Below are 14,815 nucleotides of genomic sequence, written 5' to 3'. Positions count from 1 at the left end.
ATTCGCCTGTTGCCTTGGCAACCCATTCACACACGTACCTGTTTAGTTAGGTCCATCACAGCTGCGTAGGAGTCAGCCAGGAGGTGCTGGTGCTCCTCACGCTCCCTCTTCAGCGCCACCTTCAGGTCTGGAGGATCCGGTGCATCAGTGGCGGACAGAGCTTTGCCTGCTTTGATCTCAAGCTGAAAGGAGAGGGAGACACAGATCACTCTAACAAAGTTACACAATCCTCAGTATATGGGGTTTGTAGATCATTCTTTTAAAACGTTTATCAACTTTTTGTTTGATAAATCACTACTGATAGATAAGTTAAGTTTAAGCAAAAAAAACTATATTTACCAAATTAGTTTCAAAGTTAATTACAATTAGATAATACAGTTTACTGATACAACCTAAGCATTCAACATTTGATCAGGAAATGTGGATTTGCACCAAGAATCTATACAGAAGCAATTGTCATAGACAAAGACAGAGACATTTTACTGAATTTATACGAAATATAATCAAAAACAAATATAACCAGCAATTTACTCAATTTCCAAGTGTCAAAGTAAAAGTACTGATAAAGCAGTGAAACAATAATGACGTCACAAGCGTCATCATCATATGATGATCTTATAAGAAGCTAAATCTTTATCTGCAAACTAAACTATCACTAGTAACATCACTATTTCTATATCACTTTTCTTAATTACAAAGTAATTAAAATAATAAAATCTTTAAAAGAAATCTCTAAAAAAAGTAATAGTAATAGTAGTGTTTTAAAAAGTACAAGTATAATGTAGAACAACATGGAAACACTCAATTAAAGTACAAGTTCCTCAAACTTTTGTTTCAATCTACTTACTTTTAACATCAAACAGTTGAGTTGAAACGATTTAACACACACACACACACACACACACACACACACACACACACACAAATAATTGTCTTAAATACAACTATGACTCATTTGAGAAAACGTAGATATGTAATGGGAAACATCAGCTTGTCCGCATGTTTCATCCTCACAGGTTTTTTAAATGACCACGACGATTTCCGAGACGGACATGAGGCAAAATAAAGTCCCCGCACGTTGAAAGATGTTCATGTTGGGGCGAGGGCATGATAATGTATAGACAGAGCGTGGAAAGAGCACAATCTAGAGAATTGTCTCTTTTTCTTCTCCTCTACTGCTTTCTTTGCTTCTCCCTCTGTACTTCTCACCCCTACTCCCTCTCTCCTCGCTTCCTCACTTTGGAGGTCTCTTACCTCTTGTGTCGCTCTCCATAAATCATACTGTAACAGAGCCTGTAGGGGGATCACTTAACATTTTTATAAGCAGCTCTGCTTTCCCTTTTTCCTCCGTCTGAGCTTCATAGTTCACAGTACCAGGGCCATCAATTTGACAAACAGACACAGACACACACACACGCTCGCACACACACACATGCACGCACACACTGCCCAGACCCATCAATCCTCTCTCTCAGTCTGGCTCTGTGGCACTGGCGTCCGTACACGGTGATGGAACGCTATGATATGCTAATAGAACAGTCTGGCAGCCAATCACAGCGTAACACACACACACACTTATCCAAACTTCCGTCTCCTATGGCAACAGAGCATTGCTCGTTAGTGATGAACGCGTCCTAACGAGCCCCAAGTCTTAACGAGGTTTACTGCTGAGGCGTTAAGACGGAGGAGACTGGCATTTATTGGTGGATGAGAGACAGCTGGGTCACGACTCGCTACTCACCATTTAGCAAGTTCAATTACTTCTGTTTATTCAACTAAAACCATGAATATAAAAGCATGGACTCATTTATTAAGTTTTACTACAATAATCCCAAAAGGGGATATTTGGGCCTGGTTAGTGAACAATCTGTTTGATGGCATTGATGAAATGTTTGTCTTCGAATGTGTCAAATTCCGCAAATTGATATATAATATATGATATATACAGATATGATATATAGATAGATATGAGTATGAAAGATATAGAGATATATAGAATATAGATTATAAAGATAAATACAGTCCTAGTATATAATATCTATATAATATATATAAATATGATATATATCCTTTAGAGGGATATTATATAGTAGATAATAGATATATATAAGATATATATATAGTATATACTGTTGTATTATATATTAATATATATAATATAATAGATACTGTAGAGATATATATATAGATATATATATATGTGTATGTATATACAATATATATATATAATATATATATATTGTATATATATATATATATATATATATATATATGTGTATATATATATAATATATATTATATATATATACACTGTATCTATATATACACATATATACTGTATATATATATACAGTATATATACATATATAAAATATAATATTTAAAATATACGTGTATATAGTACTATATATACAGTATATATATATATACATATATAAAATATAATATATAAAATATAATATATACATGTATATAGTACTATATATACAGTATATATATATATATATATATATATATATATATATATATATAAAAAATATAATATATATGTGTATATAGTACTATATATACAGTATATATATATATACATATATAAAATATAATATATATGTGTATATAGTACTATATATACAGTATATATATATATACATATATAAAATATAATATATAAAATATAATATATACATGTATATAGTACTATATATACAGTATATATATATAAAATATAATATATACGTGTATATAGTACTATATATAGTGGCTTTAAAATGATTCAATGGTTTGTTTGTTTTTTTAACAGAGATTTGTTATTAACATTGACACAAAAGGGATTTTGTTTTGTTATTATTGTCAAATAAATCTACAATCACTGTGATTCAGTGGTTTAAAAAACTAAATAGTCAAAAACAAGTCAGAAAGCGAATGATCTGATAACAAACAGTAATTGTTTGTGCGAACAATAACACGCACAAGGTATTATGTATAATTTTTGGCATAACATTTGCCTGGAGCAGATATTTACTACTTTATCTGTTTGTGTCACTGTATCAGTACTCCATACCAATCAGCTGATCATTGGAGGGCAAGCAGCAACCACAACAATCCTGAGAGACAAAACAGTGTGCCAGGTTTATAAATGAAAATGTAGCCTAGATATTATATAAGGCATACTGATGTTAAATATAGCAAAGCTGACTGCGTTGCATGCTGTGTATTTAAAACTGAAGCTCTGAAGTCCCATCTCAACATCAGTCTCATCTTTTTTCAGTCAGTGGCTGTTATTAATGTTTTCTAATGTGTGTAAACAAACACAATTCTGAAAAAACATTTAGCAATTATCTGCAATTGAAAAAGGAAGATGATGATCTAGATTTACGGCCGACTTTAAGGTGGAAAAAATGCACAAATACAGTCAAATGTTTCGTGTCTTTTTTGGTTTGTTGCTTACGTACCAGACAATGAATATTGAGTTGCACAATGACGTCTCTGTTGTCTGAAAAGACAAGTCATTTTCCCCCACTGCCCGCCCCTTTATCTTCATCCTCCCATCATGAGTGAAGTGGATTCAACAGATGTGATGAGCGAGTGCTCAGAGCTTCCAGCTGCTCACGACAGGTGTTCGTAACATGACCTACAGTCAGGATGGATGACTGATTATGGGGGAAAAGGAGGCGGTGTTGTACTGCTCGCTGTCAGGGCTCTGAATATCGTTTCTACTCTGACGCTGTTTGTTTATCAGGCTGAACGGCGAAGATAATTCCCCGTCAGGCAGTTTGACAGGTAGGACAGTGTTTGAAATTGAGTTGACTTGTTCGAAAAAGCAACAGCTGGAGGAGCTGCACACTGACGGGACGCTTTGGCACCGATGTAGTTCGGTGGGCTGGTGAATGTCTACACACACACACACACACACACACACACCACCACCAGCTCAAATTGGTGGCATACTTTACAGTGTGCGTTGCTGGCAGCTGTGGCATCTAGGCCAGGGTAACACACACACACACACACACACACACACACACACACACACACACACACACACACACATACACACACACACACACACACACACACACACACACACACACACACACACTAATTAAAGTGCTGCATCCATGTGTGTTTCTGTTTCGATTTGACAATATTTGTGATGAAGTGCAACACAGTTAAACATAATAAAATCTAAAACTGAAAGATATTTGTGCGTGCGTCGACATCCAGCATGCTCGCTCAGCTCCACATGGTTGGTCACTCCAAACACATTTTTTGATTTGATTCTTGATTAAGCCACAAAGGTTTGTCCGTTAATGTATTCTCCTAAAAAGCGCTCGCCTCTCCTATTGGCTGCCAAGAGGGACTGCCAAACCAATCAGAAGACAAATGATCTCGCACCACAGCCCGAGGGGCAGAATCTCTCTGATCATGAGGATGATTAATGACCCTGTCAGTGAGCGAGAGTCTCTGTGTGTCTTTGTGTGTCGGTACTGGTGTGGACCAAAGCACATTCTTCATGGTGAAGGCATTTGCTGCTTCACAAAGGGCATTTCAGTTCAAGAATGTGGCTTTAAGTTTAGGATTACAATTAGCATTACGCTGAAGTGGTCAGGTTATAGTATGGTTAAGGATTAAAAGCATATATACCAATACACTGTAACTGAAACTATTGAAAATCAAACATTTGCATTGAACTATGCATTTACTTGACTTCAGTCAGTGACTGCCTTTGTTTCACAGACTGCTTTTCAACAAACCCAACAGGAGTGAACTTGTTAAATTCAGTAAATGAAGGAAAACTAGAGAAAAAGACGAAACTGTTCTTGATACTGCATTGCATTCTGGTCTTTTTCCTGTATTCCCTTTTAGTCTGCTTCAACAGTTTGTCAAACTCCATTTTGGCAGCTGGAAATGTCCTAACATTATGCTGCATAGTCATCGTTACCTTACCTCAAGATTTACAAACAATACCAAACACAAAAGTGTAAACGGTGCTCTGAGCGTGGCGTTTGGCGATTGAGGTTAGGACTGGGAACAGAAGTGAGGGCGAGGTTGCTATGGCTGGCGTAATTTACCGACTTAGTTTTACAGGTTTTTACATGAAACAGGATGTGGAAAGAACTTAAGTGTTGAAGGGGAATTTGACAGAATATTTGAAAGATAATGAGAGTTACTTTGGAAACGTAAAAGGAATTCAAGAATACTTCAAAAACATGTTTTTGCAATGTGACGCACTCCTGCTGGTTACCTACAGGACGAAGGTAGACCTGCAGGTGTGGTCCTGCCCCAAAATATACAGTATGTTCACATTTCGTGGAATTTAAAATATATGAATAATACATTTTTGACAGATGGCTTATAATGATAGATATAATAATATACAGCCAGGGAACAAAGGTAAAGCTTTTTTTAATCGCCAAACTTTAACAGGCCTATTGCTGTCCTCTCTCACTTTCTTTAATCTCCCTCTCTTCTCTCTCTGTCTCAATTACCGCCCGTAGCACACAGGCAGTGTCTTCTCTCTCAGAGGCTTTTAATTAACACAATTACCGCCTCTGCTGCTGTTATGAGGCAGGCAGAGAGAGACAATGAGGGAAGAGAGGAGGATGAAACAATAAAACCATTACTCGCAGCCTGAAGACAAGATAGACATACAGACAGAGAGGGGATGAAAGGTTCGGATTAACAAATAAGACACTTGACAGTTCGAGAAGTAGAAATTGGCCAATTAGAACGCCATCGATTTCAAGAACCACTTGTCAAAATGAATATTCTCTTTTCATGTTGCCCACAAGCTCTTCTATAACTGTCCCGACCAACGCAAGCAAGAGGACAGGCTTGCAAACAAAAGTCTCCGTGGATAGATACGCCACTTGTTTTTGTTTTTTTGTCAGACTTTGTCAGAGGTGGTTTTAAACTTTCGTGTGGTCGATGGACGATGTGCTCCTGCGCTGATTAATTGTGGAGGCCGTTTTACTTTATCTTCCCACCGCATTGATTTTTCTTCTTTTACTGAATTTGTTTAGCTCAGCTCGACTTTCCCACCATCTGAGTCTCGGAGTATTAGATGGCTTTTAAATGTCCACATTTATCTCCTCACTCTCAAAACTTTAGAGCAACTAAAGAAAACTAGATGATATTATTCCCCGAGGGGACAACACGGGGGTTGTAGAATATAATGTCAGAGGAGTGTGGTTATTGCATCAGGCCCTCTATCTCATTATACCAAATAAAGTTTGTCTCCAAATGGACTGCACTACAGCTCACTTTGGAGCAAAGGATTTGTTCTTAACGTTCTTAAGTAACGTATCATAGGAATACCTTAGGAAATAGGAATTAATTATTCATGCCTCAATAAGCATCAATCAATAATAAAGTTTGGAATAAAAATTCTTATTCATTAAGAGTTAAACACTCATGAGCTCAGCTAAGCTACTTCATGTGTGGGTTTACTTTGATCAGAGTTGATTGACATCAGCCTGGCAGCACGAGTCCTAAATCCTGATTGGTGCACAGAAATATGTGACATCACCTTTATTCCAGCGTCCCACTTTAATCCAACAAGAGGAGCAAAAACTGACCTGTCTGAGTTTACAGACGGACTTCTTACCTGCGTGATGAGGCTCTTTACTTCCGTCCTCTCCACCTCCCACGAGGCCTTGGCCTTTGCAAACTGCTGTGTGAGTTCTTGGGAGCCTTGTCTCTCCTGTCTCAACTCGCCACTCAGATCGTGCAGCGCCACCTTCAGGTCTGCCAAGGTTCTGCTCACGGCGCTGGACTACAGGAAAAGATATGAATGTAAGAGTGTGTGTGTGTGTGTGTGGGGGCGTACTTGTCTGAGTGTGTGTGTGTCACTCTACCTACCTTGATAGTGGGGCTGAGCGGTTGTTCGTTTGCAGCAGCCCTCTTGTCAGTCTGGTGGGCGGGGCTTGTCAGGTTCTCCTCCTCCAACAGCAGGTAAAGGTCCTTCAGGCTGTTCATCTAAACAACCAATCACAGAGCAGGATCACCTGTCAATCATTTATCTCTATAATATGTAACACACAATTTTTTTTAAATTTCTGAACAGAAAACAATTGTTTAAATGTCCATCCATCTACACAATTCCAACTCTGATACATTACAAAAGACATTATTTGTTTTCTGAATAGCACCAGATATTTTTCTTAATGCGTTTGCGGGTTAAAAACATACACCATTCCAACATTTTGAGGACAAATAGAGATATCGTTTGAAGACAAAGATACAGATTTTAGATGCAAAGCCTGAATAAATACATATATATTGGTCACATCAGGACAGACAGTCAGACTCTGACAACAGAAAAGCTTTTTCCTTTTGGTGCCCTCATACCTCCAAGACGTCTTTCCACTCTGTGTCCTTCCTGCAGCCCAGCCTCCACTGTTTGAGGAAGCAGCGTAGTTTGAGGCTGAGCAGTAACAGGGCCTGTTTGAGGTGCTGAGACTCCTGCACCAGCAGAGTCCTCTCCTGGCTCCATAACCTCTGCTGAAGCCGAGCCTGGAGGCCCAAACTCTGCAGCTGGAAGTCCCGACGCAGCAGAGCCTTCTGGTGCTCCTCCTGGAGCTGAGAGGGAAAGACAGTTTGAGATCAGGGAAGACTTGAGGCCAAAAGGTTTGGTTAGTCGATCGTTGAAAAACCCCATCAGGTCATTTTAGCTTGACTGCAAAATAAGTGGGTTGTTCCGTGTCTGTGGGAGTTTTGTTTACAAGTTCAGTTGATTAGTTACAACAGTATCCAGTGCTGCAAGCTGACCTGTGTGAGTTTGAGAGTGTTTTCTCTCTGAGCCTGCATCTCCTTCTCCAGCTCCCCATGAGATCCCAGAGCCGACTCCTCCTCTTCGAACAGCCGAGCCTGGAGGTCACCGGGCAGGACGAGCTGGAAGAAAGAAAGCAAGAAAGAGGGATGACAGGGGGTACAAGATAAGGAAGAAGGGGGGTGGAGTGAAAGAAAAAATAAGAATTGAGGGAGAGAAAGAAAAAAGGAAAGATAGGATTAGTGAAACATTGGTAAATAGGAAACAAGGAGAGCGATTAAAGAAAAGAATGAGGAGTAATGGGAAGAGAGAGTCAGAAGGAAATGTAAAAGGGAAAAACAGCCAAGTGTGAGAAGCACATAACATGGCAGTTTTGTGCTAGAACACCCTTCAAGTCACACCTCAGCTGCGGCACGCATGCATGCTCGCATGTACGCACACCTCATGCACTCTCCCATGCCTCGTTTGGCTGCTGAGTGAGTGCGATCCATCGACTCACCACTGTACCGTTAATGTCCTCTTTCACCCTCCACTGGGCTCAGCCTCTGCCCTCCATCACCCTCCACCCTGAGCCCCACGCTGCTGCTCACAGCAAGAACTACTTTGACTTCTGTTCCAATATAACTCACTGAGGTTAAAAAAGTGGCAGCTGCTGATGCAAAATGTGCAAGAAAAGACGGTAGCAACACAAGAGCAAATGTGTGAAGAATGAGAGGAATCAAATACACCAACTTAGTAATACTGTACAGCATAAGAAAAACGTAATTAACAGACTCCTCTGTCTTTTATTCTCTTAAATATATTTAACAAGATACGGCTTTGTGAGGTTAACGTCATTAGTAGATGATCCTGATATTACATTTCATTCAATTCGACTATTTTCTTGCAAATACGTTTTACAGTGTAACTAAGGCAGAAATAGTTTGATGACTCAGAAGCTCACTTCACGCCACTCTCATGTCTGTCTGTCTTACTATGGAGTTGATTAACTTAGCTCAGCATAAAGACTGAAAGACTAATTCTGTTGTCCGTGTTTTCATCTTTGAACTTGAACCTTTTCACAGTGAGTTTTCAGTTCATGAAAGGTAATTACAACGCTTAAATAATGTGTTCACAATCGCTCCACTCTCACGTGTCACTTCTGGTGAGGCCAAAAGGCTAAACTCGAGGCTTCAAAAGTAATCCACAAACCAATGGGTGACGTCACGGTGACCACGTCCACTTATTTTATATTATCATTATTACTATATATAAATATATGGTTACAACATGTAATTCAACTCTGCTTCTATTTTTATTTTGGAGAGAGCCAGGCCAGCTGTTTTTACATGCCTCCAGTCTTATGCTGCGCTGAGCTAAGCTTACAGACTTCTGGCTCTTGCTTCATATTTGAGAGTGAAATCAATTTTCTCATCCAACTCTCTCCAAAAGAATTGTGCAAATTGGGAAACTATTCTTTGAAGATTGGAGCTGGAGTCTTTCAGGCCGTGGTTAGCCTAGCCGAGCATAAATACTTGAGGCAGGGGGGAGAAAAACATTGATTATTGCAGAGAATGAGCAGTATTATGTTGAATACCGAGTGTGTGTAAACACTGTGTGTGCTGCTGTGTCACTACTGCAAACACAAAGGTTTCTCTACAATATCTGACTCTCTTGTTATCTTTCTCTTTCATTCTATTTTAGCCTCTCTCTCTCTTTTCCTCCCATTCTCAGGCTCGGATAAAGATGCAGACACACACACATCCCTGGTTACCATGGAGACACGCCAGCATAAGGGCAGCCGTACAAAGGTCTTTTCTTCCCGTCAATCCCACAGCTGACAGTGAAGTCACTGTTTATGTTTGTTTACAACACTGTGTTGCTAGCATAGTTTGCCACCACTGTACCACATTAGTAACTGCAAGCTACAGTATTTTTGTGTGTGTGTGTGAGTGTGTGTGTGTGTGTGTGTGTGTGTCTGTGTGTGTGTAAATCAACCTTTAATTAACCTTTGCAGGGCTGCCTGTCATTGTGTGTTAGCTCAGGAAGAAGTGATGTGATCAGGTTGGGACCTTCCTTAAAGATATTTTGTCAGTGTTATTGGGCTTGGTATATGATAGAGGTTGCATATCTATTGTGAAATGTGCCATATATATATATTTAATATTGATGTATTCGTAATAAATCACGATCATAACAGACATACTAAATCGGGATTTATTAAATACTGCGATCATTGTGTCATTAATAACACATCATTTTACACCACAAATAGCATTTACTATCATCAGTAGAAATTCATGTTTATCATTTCGTAGGCCCTTTAACGATGTTTTGGATGGTTATTCATGCAGAGTATTATGGGCTATTATTGTTGCAATTGTTTACTGTGTTTTTTGCCACAGTGGAAACAAGCTTTAAACACAACACTGACATACCATCACCTTTAAAAGTCACAGTGAAACAGCAGTTAGAGCTTCTTTAGTCTTCAGTCTGTAGTTTCTGTTCCGAGTGAAACAGAATATGTGAGCGAGGTGGGATCACTCAGATCAGTGAGAGTGGCTTAATGGATACAAATCGATATGGGGCGGTAGTGAAATACTGAGCTGTGGAAACTGTTGGCCTCCAACTTACTGCTTCCTCACTCACTGTTACATCGTGAGGAAGAGGACGAGGGAGAAATTAATAAATTCCTTCCATGATATTGCTCTTCTAGCTACTATGACCCCTGGGCTAACGGTTAAATATGATGGGTGGGGTTAGCTTGTCATGCCAAATCACATTTGATTGGATACATTAATATGCAGTGAATTTTCTTCCGCTGAAAACCGAGAAATGAAACACTGATGAGAGCCGTGAGAGTGAACCGAAACAGTAAAGTTGCAGGCTGGAAAACCAAAAGAATGAGCTGAAAGACGATAAAAAAACACGCCATACGTGACTGCTTTCACATACAAGGAGTCACTTGGTCCATTTACTGTCAGCTTCCAAAGTTATTTTATCATCTTGGACAGGCTGTTAAAGCAGCATACTTGACCTTTGGTTTGTTGGCCTTAAGGCATTTTAAGACTGTGACCAGCCAAAAGTGTTTGTCTGTCTGTGTGCACAAGACAGAGAGATACATTTGACATTTAAACTTTGGCTTCAGGCTCAAGTGTGTAAGTCTGTGCCTGTCATGATGTGAATGGTTGTGATTTTGAGCGACTCACCAGTATATCATCGTCTTCCTTCTCTCCCTGTTCCAGCTGGCTCTCTTCCTGCTTTAGCATCTCATTGCTGTCTGATTGGCTGATCTCCTCAGTTTGACCTTTCACCTCCGGCTCTGATATCTCCCTATAATCGGGTTGCTGCATGCATGCATGGGCAGGTTAATGAATAAAGAAAAAAACAAACAAAAATAGTGGAGAGAGGAAGGGACAGGGGAGGAGGACACGTTGTGGAACAAACATAAAAAGGAGGGAATGATGGAAATGAAAGGAAAACAAGACAAACAAACACAACAATAAGAATAAAAAACAATTCAACCAAAATGGCGTCCATCCATATGACAACATTGAGAAAAATGATAATAAAAAACAAAACAGAAACAGTTGAGTATGGATCTCACAAGATGAAGAAAAGGATGTAGAGGAAAAAGAGCTTTGTCAGAGAGGAGAAGGAGAGAGTGGAGAAGAGGAAGAAGAGGAGGATGGAGGGCAGAATGAACGACTGAGGGAGGAGGAGAGAAAAAGGAAAATGGAAGAGGACGTAGAAGGGTGGGAGAAAAAGGAGAGACGGGGGAGAAACAGCAATGGGAGATAGAGGGAAGGGAGAGGGAAATAAGACGAGAAGGAGTAAGGCGGTTAGGATGAAAAGTCAGAGCGAAGGGGCGACGGAGCAACACGGTGAAAGAGAAGAGGGAGAAACAAGTGCAGATGAGGAAGCAAAGCAAGGACAAAGGAGGAGAAGAAAGAAGTGCGGGAATGAGGGAAGGAAAGGGATGTGAGGTGAGTAAAAAGGAGTCAGAGGGAAGTAGGCAGGCAGTTAAGGAGATGAAGAAGAGGAGCAGGTGTTAAGAGAGTTTGAAAGGAGGGAAAGGGAGATGAAGTGCAGAAACCGACCGTTATGGTGCCCATGCAGAGAAAGAGGGAAGGAGGAAGGGACGAAGGGAAGGGGAGAGGGAGAAGGGAGGAGAGATCGGAGGGTGTTGGGACTCAGAATCGGCCTCTAATGGAGTCTAAACATTGAAATGTATTCTCTTAAAACTTTGTATAATTTCATCACAGCAAATTAGAATTAGAATAGAGAACAGATTGTTTTATAAGAAACACGTTCTGTTAAGGTAGATCACCAAATTGCAGAAGTTTCCATTTTGGGTCAATTTAGTCTTGAAAATCTTGTTTTTTTGTACAAGTGGATAAAATTGGCAGCGTGGTGACAAAATATTTAAATGAAAAATAAAACATGATAATCATCAATCATCCCGGTGGACGAGAGGGTCGCCTCCCTACGCCTTCGGGTTATGGGGGGGAAAACTCTGACTGTTGTTTGTGCCTATGCCTCAAACCGCAGTTCTGAGTATTCGGCCTTCTTGGAGATCCTGAATGGAGCCCTGCAGGGGGCTCCAGTAGGGGACTCCGTAGTCTTGCTGGGAGACTTCAACGCACACGTGGGAAACGATGGAGACACCTGGAGAGGCGTGATTGGGAGGAAGGGCCTCCCTGATCTAAACCCGAACGGTCGTTTGTTGTTGGTCTTCTGTGCTAGTCATGGAATGGCCATAACAAACACCATGTTCGAACATAAGGATGCTCATAAGTGCACGTGGTACCAGAGCACCCTAGGCCAAAGGTCAATGATCGATTTCGTAATCGTATCATCTGATCTGAGGCTGCATGTTTTGGACACTCGGGTGAAGAGAGGGGCGGAGCTGTCGACTGATCACCATCTGGTGGTGAGTTGGATCAAGGGGTGGGGGAAGACTCTGGACAGACCTGGTAAACCCAAACGGGTAGTGCGGGTGAACTGGGAACGTCTGGAGGAAGCCCCTGTCCTGGGGATCTTTAAATCACACCTCCGGCGGAGCTTTTCAGCTATCCCTGTGGAGGTTGGGGGCATTGAACCTGAGTGGGCGATGTTCAAAACCTCTATTGCTGAAGCTGCAGTGATGAGCTGTGGTCTCAAGGTCTTAGGTGCCTCAAGGGGCGGTAACCCTCGAACACCGTGGTGGACCCCGGTGGTCAGGGAAGCCGTCCGACTGAAGAAGGAGTCTTTCCGGGTTATGTTATCCGGGAGGACTCCGGAAACAGTTGCAGGGTATCGAAGGACTAGAAGGGCGGCAGCTTCTGCCGTGTCAGAGGCAAAGCAGCGGGTGTGGGAGAAGTTCGGAGAAGCTATGGAGAAGGACTTTCGGTCGGCACCAAGGTGCTTCTGGAAAACCATCCGGCACCTCAGGAGGGGGAAGCGAGGAACCATCCAAGCTGTGTACAGCAAGGGTGGGACCCTGCTGACTTCAACTGAGAAGGTTATCGGCCGCTGGAAGGAGCACTTTGAGGAACTCCTGAATCCGACTAACACGCCCTCTATGGTTGAGGCAGAGCTGGAAGCTGATGGGGGATCATCGTCAATTTCCCTGATGGAAGTCACTGAGGTAGTCAAACAACTCCACAGTGGCAAAGCCGCAGGGGTTGATGAGATCCGTCCAGAAATGCTGAAGGCTTTGGGTGTTGAGGGGCTGTCTTGGTTGACACGCCTCGTCAACATTGCGTGGAAGTCTGGGACAGTGCCTAGGGGTTGGCAGACCGGGGTGGTGGTTCCCCTATTTAAAAAGGGGGACCAGAGAGTGTGTGCCAACTACAGGGGTATCACACTTCTCAGCCTCCCTGGTAAAGTCTACTCCAAGGTACTGGAAAGGAGGGTTCGGCCGGTAGTCGAACCTCTGATTGAAGAGGAACAATGCAGATTCCGTCCTGGTCGTGGAACAACAGACCAACTCTTTACTCTTGCAAGGATCCTGGAGAGGGCCTGGGAGTACGCCCATCCGGTCTACATGTGTTTTGTGGATCTGGAGAAGGCGTATGACCGGGTCCCCCGGGTGATACTGTGGGAGGTGCTGCGGGAGTATGGGGTGAGGGGGTCACTTTTGAGGGCCATCCAATCCCTGTACGCCCAAAGCGAGAGTTGTGTCCGGATACTCGGCAGTAAGTCGGACTCGTTTCCCGTGAATGTTGGCCTCCGACAGGGCTGCGCTTTATCACCAATCCTGTTCGTGATTTTCATGGATAGGATATCGAGGCGTAGTCGTGGAGGAGAGGGGTTGCAGTTCGGTGACCTGAGGATCTCATCGCTGCTCTTTGCAGATGATGTGGTCCTTATGGCCTCATCGGTCTGTGACCTTCAACAGTCACTGGATCGGTTCGCAGCCGAGTGTGCAGCGGTTGGGATGAGGATCAGCACCTCCAAATCTGAGGCCATGGCTCTCAGCAGGAAACCGGTGGATTGCCTACTCCGGGTAGGGAATGAGCCATTACCCCAAGTGAAGGAGTTCAAGTACCTCGGGGTCTTGTTTGCGAGTGAGGGGACAATGGAGCGAGAGATTGGCCGGAGAATCGGAGCAGCGGGGGCGGTATTACAGTCACTTTACCGCACCGTTGTGACGAAAAGAGAGCTGAGCCAGAAGGCAAAGCTCTCAATATACCGGTCGATCTTCGTTCCTACCCTCACCTATGGTCATGAAGGCTGGGTCATGACCGAAAGAACGAGATCACGGGTACAAGCGGCCGAAATGGGTTTTCTCAGACGGGTGGCTGGCGTCTCCCTTAGAGATGAGGTGAGAAGCTCAGCCATCCGTGAGAGACTCGGAGTAGAGCCGCTGCTCCTTTACGTTGAAAGGAGCCAGTTGAGGTGGTTCGGGCATCTAGTAAGGATCCCTAGGGAGGTGTTCCAGGCACGTCCAGCTGGGAGGAGACCCCGGGGAAGACCCAGGACTCGGTGGAGAGATTATATCTCCTCCCTGGCCTGGGAACGCCTCAGGATCCCCCAGTCGGAGCTGGAGGATGTGGCCCGGAGAAGGGAAGATTGGGGTTC

The 14,815-nt window shown here is 42.3% G+C and overlaps 1 protein-coding gene across 1 annotated transcript in view; it reads right to left on the bottom strand.

Annotated features, from left to right (window-relative positions):
- mtcl2 (microtubule crosslinking factor 2) overlaps positions 1–14,815 on the bottom strand; it is a 102,930-nt gene that overhangs the window by 13,440 nt on the left and 74,675 nt on the right. The window contains exons 11-16 of the mRNA XM_029435942.1: positions 10,960–11,097; positions 7,771–7,893; positions 7,351–7,581; positions 6,862–6,978; positions 6,608–6,775; positions 39–182 (exon numbers count right to left, since the gene is read on the bottom strand). Of these exons, the coding sequence (XP_029291802.1) occupies positions 39–182; positions 6,608–6,775; positions 6,862–6,978; positions 7,351–7,581; positions 7,771–7,893; positions 10,960–11,097 (921 nt within the window). The remainder of the gene's footprint in view (positions 1–38; positions 183–6,607; positions 6,776–6,861; positions 6,979–7,350; positions 7,582–7,770; positions 7,894–10,959; positions 11,098–14,815) is intronic.

The sequence above is a fragment of the Cottoperca gobio genome, chromosome 7 (assembly GCF_900634415.1).
Source record: "Cottoperca gobio chromosome 7, fCotGob3.1, whole genome shotgun sequence".
In the NCBI taxonomy this organism is placed as follows: Eukaryota; Metazoa; Chordata; class Actinopteri; order Perciformes; family Bovichtidae; genus Cottoperca; species Cottoperca gobio.
The sequence above is the reverse complement of the archived record's forward strand: the minus strand, read 5'-3'. Positions and strand labels throughout refer to the sequence as shown.